At 43.0% G+C, this 16,016-nt stretch overlaps 1 protein-coding gene across 8 annotated transcripts in view; it reads right to left on the bottom strand.

Annotated features, from left to right (window-relative positions):
- Positions 1 to 16,016, bottom strand: part of ARHGEF3 (Rho guanine nucleotide exchange factor 3) — a 341,163-nt gene that overhangs the window by 35,238 nt on the left and 289,909 nt on the right. For 5 of the 8 annotated variants that reach the window (XM_074403626.1, XM_010347004.3, XM_003936543.4 and 2 more), the window contains one exon: positions 12,611 to 12,718. In XM_074403626.1, the coding sequence (XP_074259727.1) occupies positions 12,611 to 12,718 (108 nt within the window). Of the gene's footprint in view, positions 1 to 12,610; positions 12,719 to 13,892; positions 16,000 to 16,016 lie in introns of those variants that run through there. The other 3 variants (XM_039477696.2, XM_003936541.4, XM_003936544.4) reach the window with 3 other exon arrangements.

The raw sequence follows: 16,016 nt of genomic DNA, 5'->3' as shown, positions 1-16,016 counted from the left end.
CACTTTGCTGAAGGTCACACAGCTAATGAATGGGTACTTCATTATTTAAAACATGGTGGTAAGGTGACTGCCAGAATGACAATCCCAGTCTGGTCTATTTTAGGCTAAGCCTCACAATATTTAATCAGTATCCTATCTATCCTACTTGCCCTAGGATAAGATTCATAGTGTGGTGGGGTACACACGCCCAAATAAATGAATTGCAGGTTACTTCTTGGTGTGTAGAGAGTTTTTCAACCTGGCCACCCCAACAGTTTGGACTAGAAATTCTTTACTGTGAGAGGCTCTCTGTGCATTGTAGGACATTTAGCCCCATCTTTGGCCTCTAACCACTAGATTCCAGCAGCACATCCAGCCCAGTACAACCAAAACATGCCCAGACATTGCCAAACGTTCCTGGGGTGAGAAACGCCAGTCCACGGTAACTAAAAGAGGCCCACCTCAAAGTGGGGGACCTGGCCTTGGGCGGGACTACATAAAAACAGAAGCACGTACATAGATCTCCCTGGGTGTGGGGATGCTGGGACTGGAGTGAAAAATATTCCAGAATAAGCAAGAGTTTCCATGAGGGAATCAGCCTACCAAATGAGTCAAAAACTGAAATCTCATAATTGCCGGCAGCTAAACAATGACAGTAACAAAGATAATGCAGATTTAGGAAATGGATGCTCAAGTTTATGCCTGAGCTGGGTATGTGGAAAAGATGCTGCAAATGCAAAGGGGACTGTCTGTTGGGGGCTGGGATGTGCACTTTACATGTGTCAGAGGAAATGTAAACCCAGCAGGTAGACATAATGGGACAGATCTGATTTGTTAATGCCGCCTGTTCAGCGGGGTACTCCCTTGCCCTTTTCCAAAAACAGTTTTCCACAGCCACAGATAACATGCTCCAATAAAGTATTCAAGCCAAGGAAATTCTCCACGCTTACCTTCCTGACCATATTGCTATTTTGTAGCAGATGGTTTATTATCAAGGATTGGAGGTTGGGGTGGGACTGTAAGAGGAAAACACTTTCCTGTGTTGCCACTGCAGTAGGTTAAACCAAAATGTATAGCAATAATGGCCAGGACAAAAAAATGTTCTCCAACGGCACCCTGGAGGAGTCTCCTATGAGGCTCCATTACAGAAATCAATGTTAAGTGAGAAGTAACACTTCCCAGCTATGTGGTCTCTGTCACATTTGACCCTCATGTTCATCCTATGAGAGGCACTGGGCAGGTTCTTGTATTTTTCCCCTTTTAATAGATGAGAAATTTGAGTAGCAGATGGGTAAGTGACTGGCACAAGGTAAGTGCTGGAATAGGAACAGAGTGCTATTGTTTGACTCCAAAACATGGATTTGGGTGAAGAATGTATGGCCTCAGGTCGACTCAATGGCTGAGAGACCTTTCATCTCTCTCAGTCTCAGTTTCCTCATCTCTAAAAGGTGCATAATAGCAAGTACCTCACAATGTTGTAGTAGGATTATATAAGATAAAGTACATGAGAGGCTTGGCCAAGTCCCCAGTACTCGGTGAGCAGGAATGGTAGTTAACTATCATTGTCATACCACAGACTGCACTGCCACCATTATGCTTGTTGATACATGCTTTGATTCATTAGCAAACAGCAGACATATCTCTCTGAACTACCTGGACCAAATGGTTCCTAGAGGGACTTCCATTAGGACAACTCCTAGGGAGAGAAAGGCCCTCAGCAGGACACTGTTGTTTATAAAATATCTGGAAACAGCCTAAAATGTTCTACAAGAGAGATTAAACAAATTGCATTGCAACAATAAAAGGGAAACTTAAACAGTTGTTAAGAAACATTCTTTTTGAGAAAAGCTTATTGATAAGGAGAGAGCCTCACATGCAGTGTTAAATAAGAGAAGAAAGATCCCAATTTGAAATACAACAAAACGTTAACAAGGGTTACATCCCCTGGAGTGTGGGACTATGGATAATTTTTGTTTTCTTTTAAAAACTGTATATATTTATTTTTATTTTTATTTTTATTTTTTTTGAGACGGAGTTTCGCTCTTGTTACCCAGGCTGGAGTGCAATGGCGTGATCTCAGCTCACCGCAATCTCCGCCTCCTGGGTTCAAGCAATTCTCCTGCCTCAGCCTCCCGAGTAGCTGGGACTACAGGCATGCGCCACCATGCCCAGCTAATTTTTTTTTTTGTATTTTTAGTAGAGACAGGGTTTCACCATGTTGACCAGAATGGTCTCGATCTCTTGACCTTGTGATCCACGCACCTCGGCCTCCCAAAGCGCTGGGATTACAGGCGTGAGCCACCGCGCCCGGCCAAAACTGTATTTATTTTTAATTAATTTTTTTTTTTGAGACGGAGTTTCACTCTTGTTACCCAGGCTAGAATGCAATGGCGCGATCTTGGCTCACCACAACCTCCGCCTCCTGGGTGCAGGCGATTCTCCTGCCTCAGCCTCCTGAGTAGCTGGGCTTACAGGCACGTGCCACCATGCCCAGCTAATTTTTTGTATTTTTAGTAGAGACGGGGTTTCACCATGTTGACCACGATGGTCTCTATCTCTTGACCTCATGATCCACCCGCCTCGGCCTCCCAAAGTGCTGGGATTACAGGCTTGAGCCACTGCACCCGGCCTTATTTTTAATTTATTGATTTTTTTTTTTTTTTTTTTTTTGTGGTAAAACAGGGTCTTACTATATTGCCCGGGCTAGTCTTGAACTTCTGGCCTCAAGCAAGCCTCTTGTTTCAGCCTCACAAAGCGATGGAATTATAGGTGTGAACCACTGCACTTGGCTGATTTTTTTTTTTCATTTTTTAATTCTCTACAGTTATTTTCCAGTTTTAATGAAGAAATATTAACTAAGAAACTAATGTTAACTAAGAAACACAGTCAGTTGACTAACATGAAAGACAACGAACACTGAGTTAGAAATGGCACAATACAAAACCACATATTTAGAATCTGATTCAGATTGATGCACATTATAACCATGGTAAAAGGGCACCCAATTAATTCATAATCAATAAATGTCAAGCCTCAAAGACCCAGGACAACAAGAAACCCTTCTGTAGCTGGGAGATAGATTCTGAGTAGAATGAATGAAAAGCTGAAGAAAATATTTGGCTTAGATGTGGAGAAAATATTATGCCATTTGCATGGTACAAGCCAAAAATTAGGAAGGCTTCCAGAGGCTTGGGGCAGCAGCCCAACCATCTTCACTGAGCACTATAAAATGGCTTTTGCATGAGAATGTTAATGACAAAACTGTCCATGAGCTGAAACGGAAATGATGACTCTCCCTGCCACAGAAGGCAAACAGCAGTGAGGTGGGATGCTCCAACTCAAAAGTCTGGTGATTATTTTTAAATCCTGGCGAATTGCAGGCTTTATTATGACCAAACTTGGACTTTTCGTGATAAGTCTACAGCAGGAGAGGCACTCTGAACACCCTACAGAATCCCAGTTCCGGCACTTACTAGCTTTGTGACCTTGGGCACAATTTTCAACCTTCAGATCTCTCCCTATAAGTGGTGAATCCTATCTTGCAGAGTTTTAGAGAAGATGATAGAAGGCTATAAACATAAGGTACTTTGTGTAGAACCTGGTTCATGATAGATACTACACTAATGAGAGTTATTATTAAATAAAAAATGACACGCTTTAAATTACAACAGTCAACTTTTTTTTGCCCAGGGTGGAGTGCAGTGGCGTGATCCCAGCTCACTGCAGCCTCCCCTTCTCGGGTTCGTGCAATTCTCACGCCTCAGCCTCCTAAGTAGCTGGAATTACAGGCACCCGCCACCACGCCCAGTGATTTTTTTATATTTTAGTAGAGACAGGGTTTCACTATTTTGCCCAGGCTGGTCTTGAACTCCTGAGCTCAGGCAATCCACCTCTCTTGGCCTCCCAAAGTGCTAGGGTTACAGGCGTGAGGCATGCGCCCAACTGCAGTCAAGTATTTACAATGGCTTCTAGGAACAGTAAAGAACAGTAATATTCTACTGCTCCAGGAATAGTAAAGAACAGCAGAGAATTAGGAGTTCCTCTTGAGGTGGTCTACAGGTCACTTCTGAGCTATACTCTCCAAGCTGGTCCAACTCACCTTATTCTGTTGTTGCTCTGTTTGTTTTATTTCTGTCTCTTTTATTTTAGGCTTTTAGCAGCCTAAAGCCATGGTTTTTAGTTTCTGTTTCTAGTGATAAGCAGAAAAGAGGGATAAGGAAGGGGCTTTACTGGTCCAACCAGAAAAAGAAACTAAGAACCCATGACTGCATTCTCTCCCTTGGATACCCAGCACAAGACAGTCTGGTTTCTGGTTGCTTTCCCTAACACACATGTGCCACCCACCCCCAAGCTCATCTCCATGTCAGCTAAATAAGTTAGTTATAGTAAATTTATGACCTTGGACCAAGGGACAAAGTTTGAGGTCATTGGAGAAGGAAATCATAGTTGCCAGACATGGAAATCAGCACATATGCTTGGGTAATCTTCTTACTTATTATTTCTTATATCTAGATGGCATCAGTCTTCCCATATTCCCTTCTCAAGCCTGAAATGCTTTCTCCCTTTCATCCTTATCATCTGTGAGCCATTCCAGGGCCATCCCAAATCCCTCCACCCTTGCTAGGCAGCCCTTCCTTGATGACCCCTTAGGCCATTACTAAGCTGTCTCTCTGTAGAAGATTTTATTGTAGAAGATTTTCTAACCTTACTCATTTTTACCTGGTTGCAAAGGTAATACATAATTATTTTTAAAATTCTAGTAGAGTAGAAATATATAATGAAGAAAAATCAATAGTTCCATCTCATTTATTTTCTATTCACTTGTAATTCTTACATACTGGGGGATAAAGGAGAACAAAAACTAAAAGAACTGCAAAACTATCTTATAACTGTATTCCTAAGAGACAACAGAAAAAAAAAGTTTGACATTTTTCGTTTTTTTCCTATCCATATACTAATACAGTATATATTATTAATTGGGACAGTGGTTTTGAACTTCCCAACTTTCTTCCCCTACTTGCTAATATATCTTAGACAACTTTTACCAAGTAAAACTTTTACAGTACTCCAGAGCAGGACTAACTTTTTGTATTGACTATCTCCCCATTAAGTCTAGGTAGAATAGATAACACAGTAGATCCAAAGAACATTAATGGAGACCACTAATTTATCATATATTCATGCTGCATCTGGGTTGAATAAAATAATTCCCTGATCTAAGGGCCAGAGGATGGAGCAATGAGAGGCTGCAATTGCCAGAAACCCTTTTTTGCCGTAGCAATCCCCCAGAAGGGGCTACAACTTGGAGAGGGGACATATTCTATTATGAAGTAGCCCAGCTGAAGGAGATGGGCAGGGCCCCATCGCTAGGCTGGCACCTACTGCCAGGCCCTGGAGAGAGCTTAGGAGCAGCAATGGCTGCCTTTTTTCGTCATAACAGTGATAATAATATCAACTACCAATTTTTGAGCACATCGTAAGTAATGTGGGTATTAGGCACTGTGGGTACAGACATAAGAAACCACCTTGGCTTGCATGGAAAACCCAAGGGGCCCCTGGGAACTGCTATCTTGAAAGATATCACAGCAAAGAGAATAACTGTGGCAACAGAGAAAGAGAAATGTAAGAAGTCTAGATTTGTATGTGAAAACAGAGAAGCAATTCTATCCAAAACTGACACACATTAAGAACAGAAGCCTTGCTATATCATTGGCCTTTAGTATTTACACCTTTGACCAGAATTCCACTTCTAGGAATATAATCAAAGGAAATAAATATAGACATACACATGATCAGGATGTAGAAAGCACGACTATCTGTAATGATGAAAAAATGGAAACAAATGTTCAACAAGAGCAAAGTGATTAACTAAACTGTACATTCTTTTGCTGAAATGCTGTATGAGTCCATTAAGAATCATGTCTGTGGCGAGGCTCATGCCTGTAATCCCACCACTTTGGGAGGCCAAGGTGGTAGGATTGTTTGAGGCCAGGAGTTTGAGACCAGCCTGGGCAACACAGTGAGATTTTTTTGTCTCTATTAAAAAAATAAATAAATAAATAAATTAAGTCTTTGAAAAATACTTAATAACATGAAAAATATTATTCTATTGTAGAGTTATTTTACACTGTTAAGATCAAAGGAAGTAAAAAAATTAGCATATACAGTATGATAGTGATGTTGCTTTAAAAATGCACATGCGGCTGGGCGCGGTGGCTCAAGCCTGTAATCCCAGCACTTTGGGAGGTCGAGGCGGGTGGATCACGAAGTCAAGAGATCGAGACCATCCTGGTCAACATGGTGAAACCCCGTCTCTACTAAAAATACAAAACATTAGCTGGGCATGGTGGTGCGAGCCTGTAATCCCAGCTACTCAGGAGGCTGAGGCAGGAGAATCGCCTGAACCCAGGAGGCGGAGGTTGTGGTGAGCCGAGATCGTGCCATTGCACTCCACCCTGGGTAACAAGAGTGAAACTCCATCTCAAAAAAAAAAAAAAAAAAAAAAAAAAAAAAAAAAAAAAAAATTCACATGCAAGTATAGTAAAAGGTAAGATTGCCTGAGTGTGCACCAAAATATCAATGGAAGTTTTTTGGTGATGGGAAGTGGGATTACAAGTGACTTTTACTCTCTTTTCTGTGCTTCACTGTATTTTTCAATATTTACGCATTTATTTTGCAGAGACCTTTACACTCTGTTGCCCAGGCTAGAGTGCAGAAGCATGATCTTGGCTCACTGCAACCTCCACCTCCTGGGATCAAGTAATTCTCCCACCTTAGCCTCCCAAGTAGCTGGGATGATAGGTATGCGCCACTACGCCCAGCTAATTTTTGTGTTTTTTGGTAGAGATTTAAGGTTTCACCCTGGTGGCCAGGCTGGTCTCAAACTGCTGAACTCAAATGATCCTCCTGCCTCAGCCTCCCAAAACACGGGGATTATAGGTGAGAGCTACGACCACGCCCAGACTCAGCCTCAATTTTTTTTTTTTTTTTTGAGACAGACTCTTGCTCTGTTGTCCAGGCTGAAGTGCAGCAGCATGATCTTGGCTTACTGTGACCTCTGCCTTTCCTGCTGGGCTCAAGCAATTCTGCCTGCCTCAGCCTCCTGAGTAGGTGGGATTACAGATGCACGCCACCACGCCCGGCTAATTGTTTTGTATTTTTAGTAGAGATGGGGTTTCGCCATGTTGGCCAGGCTGGTCTTGAAGTACTGACCTCTGGTGATCCACCCACCTCAGCCTCCCAAAGTGCTGGGATTATAGGTGTGAGCCACTGTGCCTAGCCTCAATATTTAAATGATGTTATATAATCAGAAAAGAAAGCACAATAGAAGGTAATTTAAAAAAAATAGGACAAATCCACTCAAAAAATATTTAACAGGCCAGGCGTGGTGGCTCATGCCTGTAATCCAAGTACTTTGGAGGCCAAGGCGGGCGGATCACCTGATGTCAGGAGTTCAAGACCATCCTGACCAACATGGTGAAACCTCGTCTTTTTAAACAAACAAACAAACAAACAAACAAACAAAACGTTTAACATAGAGTAGTATAAAAATATTCACAGCCTAAGTATGTCTTAATAGGAAACTGGTTATGTAAAATAAATTGGAATAATATATACTCAGTCGATAAAGATAATATTTTCCAAGAGTAACTGTGACATACTACTCCCCCTAAGCTGATAAAAACTCCTTATCCAGCCAAATGACAAAGGGAGAAGGAAAATAGAGAGACGGAACAAAATACACTAAGCAAAATGCAAAAAAAAGAAAAAAAGATAAAATCCAAAGCAAAAAGCGTTAAACGAACTAAACAGGAATATTTAATCCTAATAAAAGGTGCAACTCCCCCAGGAGGCTGTAATGGTGACAAATACGAACATTTGTGCACCTAACTGCATAGCCTGGAAATGTGTGAGGCCGAGACTGACAGAGATGCAGGAGAAACTGATCATCTGCAGTCACTGTGGGAGGCTTTAAGCTAAAAGTGAGCAGATCGCCCAGACAGAGATAAGGCCAAATAGACTATGAGGAACCCAAAATTAGGCTCACAGTATGTGAGCTCTGTACCCATGCCTATAATAGTGCTAGAGGGAAATTATTAAAATATTAACAGATTGTTCTGGAGTTGGAAGACTATACGTGTTCTTTTCTCTTTCTACTTTTCTGCATTTTTCCATAATGGACATTCACTTTTATAATGGAAAAGAAAAAAGTTCATGTCCAAAGAAAATGAGGGGCTACATCACAGCGTCATGTATACAACAGTCCATAACATGTGCTGAACTGACTCATCTAGATGAGTCCACCAGCCGTGCACAGCTGTAGACAGGGAGAAGCAGGGCTCAGTGAGTGACTGGCCAAAGGCGAGCTCGCCTTCCTCACTTCACACCAGAGGAGTACATGAGGGCCCCTTTCAGAGCTGGGCCAAATTTTCCTCTCAGGCAGGCCAGGGAGGGGATTTATAGGCTCAGAGGGATCCAGACATCTGTGCTTGAGTCTACCGGCAGTGCTCACCTTCCTGGTGAGAAGCAGACAGAGCGCCGTGCAGTCGGGCTGTCCCTCCCCAATGTCCACAAATGCTGCCTTTGTGCTGAGGCCCAAGCCCCCAGCCCATATGGGCACAGGAAGCAAGAGAGAACAAATCCTGCAGTGTCTTGCTGCACTGTGGCTGCAAGGACCACTCACATGTGTGACTGGGGTTTTAACATTTTTGGAAGTGGCTGCCAGCCCAGAGCTCTCCTGATATCCTCATGGGCTAACCTGTGGTCTCCCGAGGAGCCAGCGGAAGGACTGCTAAGTGTTCCAGCACTGATTAAAGCACTGTGCTTGGGCTTAAATCATCTCTTCTATAATTAAAGGAATACAATCTGAGAGACATAAGTGAATATCCAAAGGGATCCATACATCTCTAAGGTATCAGGAGCCAGGGAAAAGGAATACTGCAACAGAGAACCAAGCTGCTCAATTATAGCCTGAGTCATTTTTGGAATAGAAAAGACATAAATAATACACATGTAGGGGGGGTAAGGAATGGATGGCTCCTGAGAGATTGTGGGCAGCTGATATACTCCTTGTTCCGTTTCTCCCTTAGTGGAAAGGGAACCAAGACTTAAACAAAATGGGAGAGGATGTGAAGTGAGCCCAGTGAGCACCCCTATGAGGCCAGCTCCTTCCCCTCATCCTTACTGCTCTCAGGTCACATTAAATTGGTATCCAGCTGGGTGCAGTGGCTCACGCCTATAATCCCAGCACTTTGGGAGGTTGAGGTAGCAGATCACCTAAGGTCAGGACTTTGAGACCAGCCTGGACAACATGGTGAAACCCCATCTCTACTAAACATACAAAAATTAGGTGTGATGGTGGGCACCTGTAATCCCAGCTACTTGGGAGGCTGAGGCAGGAGAATTGCTTGAACTCAGGAGGCACAGGTTGCAGTGAGCCGAGATCACGCCACTGCATTGCAGCCTGGGTGACAGGGCAAGACTCCGTCTCAAAAATAAAATAAAATTAAAAAAACACATAAATTAGCACTCTCTCTCATTCTAGCTGGTGAGGGAAAATATTATTGACGTGTTAGGACTGGAAATAACGCCACAGAAGTTGCACTGTGGGCATCAAGGTGAGTTACAGGAAGACATAAGCACATTGCTCAACTCTCTCCATATCTATGTGTATTACCATTATGAATAATTCTTGTTTCTCCTGAGTTGTTTCTGGCCAATATATAAAGCTTAGAGTAAGCTATTTATCATGATATTTGAAAAAATTAAATTAAAAAATTATTCTGCACTTTGAGAGGCCGAGGCAGGTGGATCCCTTTAGGTTAGGAGTTTGAGACCAGCCTGACCAACATGGAGAAACCCCATCTCTATTAAATATTCAAAAAAAATTAGCTGAGTGTGGTGGCAGGTGCCTATAATCCCAGTTACTTGGGAGGCTGAGGCAGGAGAATCGCTTGAACCCGGGAGGCAGAGGTTACAGCGAGCTGAGATCATGCCACTGCACTCCAGCCCAGGCAACAAGAACAAAACTCAGTTTCAAAAAACAAAAATTATTTTGCCAAAAAGAATCTCTGAGGTTTTAAAAACCAATTTCTACATGTCAGATCCTCCCTTGGGTCTGGCTTTCTCATCCTTGCTTGGCCTCAGTCTGCTGGATTTCAGACATGGCTTGATTTCTTTCTGTTCCAATTCTCTAGGTCAATGCAAGTGTCCAAGGTGAACAAATGTTTCCTGCACTGTTATCTGTGAAGGATCCCCAGAAACAGAAGAAAAGGAATTTTGCCTGGGAAGCCAAAAGGAAGATTTTGAAGATATGATAACGGTTATTAAAGCAGCCAGGCTGGGCTATAGTAGAAGGCACAGACTGTGCTCTTCATAAGCCTGGGAGCACAAACACAAAAAGGCTACAGACCAGGCAAGGCAATGACAGAGATTAAAGGGCCAGGTGTTAGAAGGGCAGTTGGGAGAGGTGGGAACATTTGTAGGTGACCGTTCGCTGGCTGCTTAAGTCTAGCTCATTTCTGCCACATGGGATCACAGCATTGCTGCAAACCTACCAAAAGGCAATTCTATTCTATCTGAAACATAGCAATATGAGGGCAGGAAGAAGAGCCTGATGTATGATGAGGGCTCACTCAACGGTTATTAAATGAATGAGGACCTTCCCGGGCAGAGGGTGGACTGTCCTGTGATCCATAATGGGAAGAGATGGCTGGTAATGTAGAGGTCTTCCAATCAAGGGAGGAAATAATTGCAGAGTGAACTTGAGGCACAGCCATGGAGATGGAGAGGAAAGGGTAAAATGTAGTAGACAGGCTAAAAAGTTTTCAAAAAGCAGCACTCAGCGAAAGACCAGATGTGCAGGACTAGGGCGGTGATGAATCTTCCAGGGGATGCCTGCAATGAACTTGTCTAGAGGGCTGAAGGACTGGTCACAAGGGAGAGAAGGTAAACACATTCTTCCACTCTTCTTCACTAGTTTCAAAGCCCTTCATGTGGCTCTCCCAGACAACCTTATTTTCTCCTTCCTCTGTTCTCCCACAAAAGGGATCAGGGGATTAACCAGGGATCCAGAGGCCCAAGCGCTGAGAGACACGGACGCAAATTAGGTGATGAGGTATTCATTCAGGGGAAACTGCAACAGAGTTCACAGAGATCAGGGCAGGGCAGGGGAAAATCACTGGAGAGGAAGGGCATCTACGGGAAAGTAGCCAGAACCACTTGGGCTATGTGAAGTCGTGATATACTGGCCGTATGTTAGGGAGGCAAGGACAGCAAAGGGCTGAGGGAGCGCCCCAAATGGTTCTCAAGTCATGGATTTTCACAGCATGAGGCAAAACTCGGGTTCTGGTCCCCACTTTTCTTAAAGACTCGGAAAGCATAGATAAAAAATATTGCCAAGCAAAAGTATTCAGGACAAATACATGGCAGTCTCAAGACTGCTGCTCAGCTAAACCAGGTGAGGCTTTTCATGGCATACTTTTTGTGGGCTTCAGTCTAAGAGAAAATTTGTATAATTATCAAATTGGGTCCACGGCCTTGGATAAATCTCAGTGTTCACTTTAAAAGATACACTTCATCAACAGTTTAAGAACAACTACAACTACTTGTTAACTAAAAAACTATTATAGTAGCTAATATTTACTACTTAGTTAACTAATTGAAAGATTAATGATTGCTAACTAAGGGCCAAAGCATTATGCTAGGCCCTTTAAGTGCACTGTCTTGTAAATCTTTACAATGATTCCAAGAAGGTTTGGTGGCATCATGGCAAATTTACCCATAAGGAATAATAAAAGCAAGACCTCTCTATAGGACGAAGTATGGAAAAATTTTTAAAAATAAAAAAGTAAAAGCAAGACCTAGAGATGTTGTCACCTGCCCAAGGTGAGCCAAGGTTAGAACCAAGGTACTTCGACTCCGAGGTCTTCAGGTCCTCGTTCTAAGCCAAGGGTCAGCAAACATTTTATGTAAAGGGCCAGATGGTAAATATTTTTGGCTTTGTGGGCAACATGGTCTCTGTCACAACTACTCAATTATGCCATAGTACAAAGCAGCTATAGACAATAAACAGATGGGCATGGCCATGTTCCAACCAAACTTTATTTATGGATACTGAAATTTGAATTTCATGTAGTTTTCACGTGTCATGAAACAGCACCATTCTTTCAATTTTCCCCCAAGAATTTGAAAAAGTAAAAATCAGGCTTAGCTTGCAAGCCATAAAAAAACAGGTGGTGAACTGGAGTTTCTCCACAAAATGCAGTTTGCCGACCCTGGTCAAAGCCACTAGGCTCTGTTGCCTGCCAAGTAACATCCTGTGCTGGTTTCAGCAGGAGGCCCATAGATATTTTAGAAAAAAATCCCGTGAGAGTACGTCTGGATGGGGCATATAACTCTGAAATACAATTGTGAGGAAAGGCCCAAGTGCAATAGCTCTGGCTTTGTATCACCTTTGACTGCAACTTAAAAACACCTTTCTTCCTCCAGGACCCCTCACTTGAGCTCTTCTATGGAAATAAGCGTTGATTCAGGTCACTCTGAAACCAGAGGAAATTCTGGGTAGTATGGGGATGTTCCCTCCCGTACACCATGATTTTCTGCGACCATAGGCCCTGTGTGCCCTTCTTACCTGCAGGGTTTGACCAAAGCGTTTTAACGGCGTGGCCTTCACGGGTGGGATGAGGTTTGCTAGTGACGTGACTCTTGAAAGGGGTTTGACCCGTTTATTACTAGGCTCCTATAGGGTTAAAAAAAAAAAAAAAAAAAAGGTAAAATGTCAAGGTCAATTGCAAAGACAACATAACTCCACCATACAACTGTGTTCCACTCTATGAGGTGCTGGCTGTACACTGATCTATGGAGTATAAACCATATCACATCTCACTCTGGCTGTACGGAGATGACCTGGCTTAGGAGGCAGGGAAGGAGAAATGGCAGGCAGGGGATGTCAACAGAGGCAGCATCTGGGAGGAGAGAAAAGGGGAAGGGATCTGCTCCTTATCCCTTATCCCCAGTATCTGCCAGCTCTAAATTCAGAAGCTTCCACTTAGTAGAACCAGTCTCTCCATCCCTTTTGTAGAGAAAAGCAGCCTCTGATTTCTCACCCAATGACCTTGTCTTTGGCTCTGGTTTCATCTTTTTAAAAGCATTTTCCCCACCTTGCCTAAAGCCACTCTTATGCAATGGCTTTCCTAAAGCACCAAGACTGTTTTCTTAGTTCACTAAATTAAAAAATTTTTTAAAAAAATAAGTTCTGTTATTGGACTCTTAAGAAAGCATCTTTGTATCTACAGTATATTTGAAACACACATATTAATATTTATAAATTACAATCAGACAGCAAAAGAAAATGTATAGAGAAAAAGCCCTACCACGGACATTGGTTTCTATACTATATATAGCCACAAGTTTTAAAAATCATCTCCATATAAACCATTATTTGCAAATCTGCAAGTTACTTCAAACCAGGCTGATAGGTGGGAGGGAGCCTACCCATTCCAAGGACTTTTCAGACAAGAATTACATAAACAAAAACACAGGCTGGCTGGGTGGGGTGGCTCATGCCTATAATCCCAGCACTTGGGGAGGCCGAGGTGGGTGGATCATGAGGTCAGGAGTTCAAGACCAGCTTAGCCAGGATGGTGAAACCCCATCTCTACTAACAATACAAAAATTAGCCAGGTGTTGTGGCAGTCCCTGTAATCCCAGCTACTCAGGAGGCTGAGGCAGAGAATTGCTTGAACTCAGGAGAAGGAGGCTGCAGTGAGCCAAGATCGTGCCATGCACTCCAGCCTAGGTGACAGAGCGAGACTCCATCACAAAAAAACAAAACAAAACAAAACACAAAACAGGCTGTGGGAAAGAGAATGATGATAGACAAAACATTTTACAAAGACAAAGAGAACAGTTACCCTTGTCCTTCTAAGCTCCATCTGACCCGTAGTAGATGCTGGACAGCACATGAAGACACCAAATTTTGACAGACAAAGCCAAAGTAGCCAATTGCGGTGGCAAACCTCAATCATTTCCAGAGGGAGCCTCTAGGTATTCATCTTTCCTTTTCAGCCATTGCTTTCAAAGTTTCGAGGGTTAAGCCCGAACTTCAGATTCTCCAGGACATCTCTGCACCCCTGTTCTGAACATAGTAGGTGCTTGGAAAAATCTTTCATGAATTTGGAATCCTGCTGAGAAACTCTCATGTCATTTTATGCCCTTGCCAGTCTCAGAAATCAAAAGCCTTCTTTGAAATAGACTGTCTCCAAGCTTTCCGGCATTAATATATAAAAATTAAAAAACTAAAAATAAAAAAAAATTCAATACAATCCCACAATGTGGCCAGGAATGATTTCACGATTTCTCAAACCAGTCAAATATTTTTCCAAGACAGAGAATGCAACCAGCCTGCTGGGTACCTCTCCGGCTTCTTAGCGTGCTAAGCTGAACAGACAGCAGAAAACTCTCAGAACACTAGGAAGGCTCAGTTCCAAAATGCAGAGCATGAATCTCCCAAGATGAGAGCCATTCCATGACAATGATTTAACTGCAGAAGGGAAAGATCTGACAGCTCTTCTGCTTCAGGTGACAATGCCCTTCAGGATGCTCCCTGTCCAGTGCCAGGCTCTTGAGCATTTGTGCCCAGAGGAGGGTTGAAAACATTTTTTTACGTCAGAGCTGCACCATTGGCATATGGAATACACGCACACATACGTACGCATCCACGCACATGCGCACGCACGCACACACACACACACACACACACACACACACACCCCGCCTCTTACGCACCCCCTGAATTTGTCTAAATGGCTCCTGCTTTGGGCTGAAAATGCCAGACTGATGGCACAAACTGCATTATAGCAAGTGAGGCGACAAGGATTTTCTGAGGAAGCAGGACCTGGTCTCAAAGAAACCTGTTCACTGACTCTGAGACTTTCTCTTTTACTCTCTTTTTTTTTATGGTTAAAGCTGATGGGTCACAGATTTTTGTAATTGGAATGGGAAGGTTGAAAGGCAAATGCCAACTGGGTTCTCTTGTTTTAAAAAGGGGCCAGAGAGCACTGCACACTTGTCAGGATGGGGGATGATCTAGCTGTGTTCTACTTGCTGTGTCATCTTTTCTAAGTTTCTGCTGACTTTGCTGTCCATTTTACATGACCCAGTCGGACAGGCATTTTCTGCACAGCTGCAAGATGTATGTACAACACAAATGCCAGCCTCTCTGCAGGTTGAGTGTAGTGCTGCTATGTGAGATTGTAATTAAAACTGATTTCCTAAGTCATTGCCGATTTGGATGTAAACATCAGGCTGCTCTCTGGCAATCTGACATTCCCAAGTAATGAACAATTGAACCAGAAGCCGTTGCTGTGTGATTTAGTGCTATGATCCAGCAATGTAAGCAGGTGCAATTTCAAAACCAGAACACTTACAGGTTATTGGATCTATGCAGGAGGCTTTATGCCTAACCCACATGAGTAAAGTATGAATTATGGTGTTCTCCTTGAGGGTTTCTGAGAGAATAGGAGATTTAAAAAATTCCTGGCCTCATTTGATTTTTTTCCATTTACTCAGTGTGTCTCCAGCTACATTTTATTGCTGTCTAAAGAGAGCCCTCAGGGAAAATGTTTCCAGATTCTTTTTAAATAGCTCTACTGAGAACTAGCAAATGCAGATGCTTTCAGGCTTTAAAGAGAGATAACAGAACACAACCTGAAGAGATGCTTCCTAGTCCAGCAACTCAGCTGCCAGACCAAGCTGGGCAAGGTCAATGCTAAACCCAGGAACAAAGTGTCTTGTTTCAAGTGCAGACACCACCCTCCACCACCTGATTTTAAAACAGGGCACTTTGGGAGGCTGAGGCAGACAGATTGCCTAAGCTTAGGAATTTGAGACCAGCCTGGGCAACATGGTGAAACCCCATCTCTACTAAAATACAGAAAATTAGCCAAGCATGGCAGCATGTGCCTGTAGTCCCAGCTACTCCAGAGGCAGGAGAATTGCTTCAACTCAGGAGCAGAGGTTACAGTAAGCCCAGATGG

Source organism: Saimiri boliviensis, chromosome 8, assembly GCF_048565385.1.
Source record: "Saimiri boliviensis isolate mSaiBol1 chromosome 8, mSaiBol1.pri, whole genome shotgun sequence".
NCBI classification, from domain to species: domain Eukaryota; kingdom Metazoa; phylum Chordata; class Mammalia; order Primates; family Cebidae; genus Saimiri; species Saimiri boliviensis.
The sequence above is the reverse complement of the archived record's forward strand: the minus strand, read 5'-3'. Positions and strand labels throughout refer to the sequence as shown.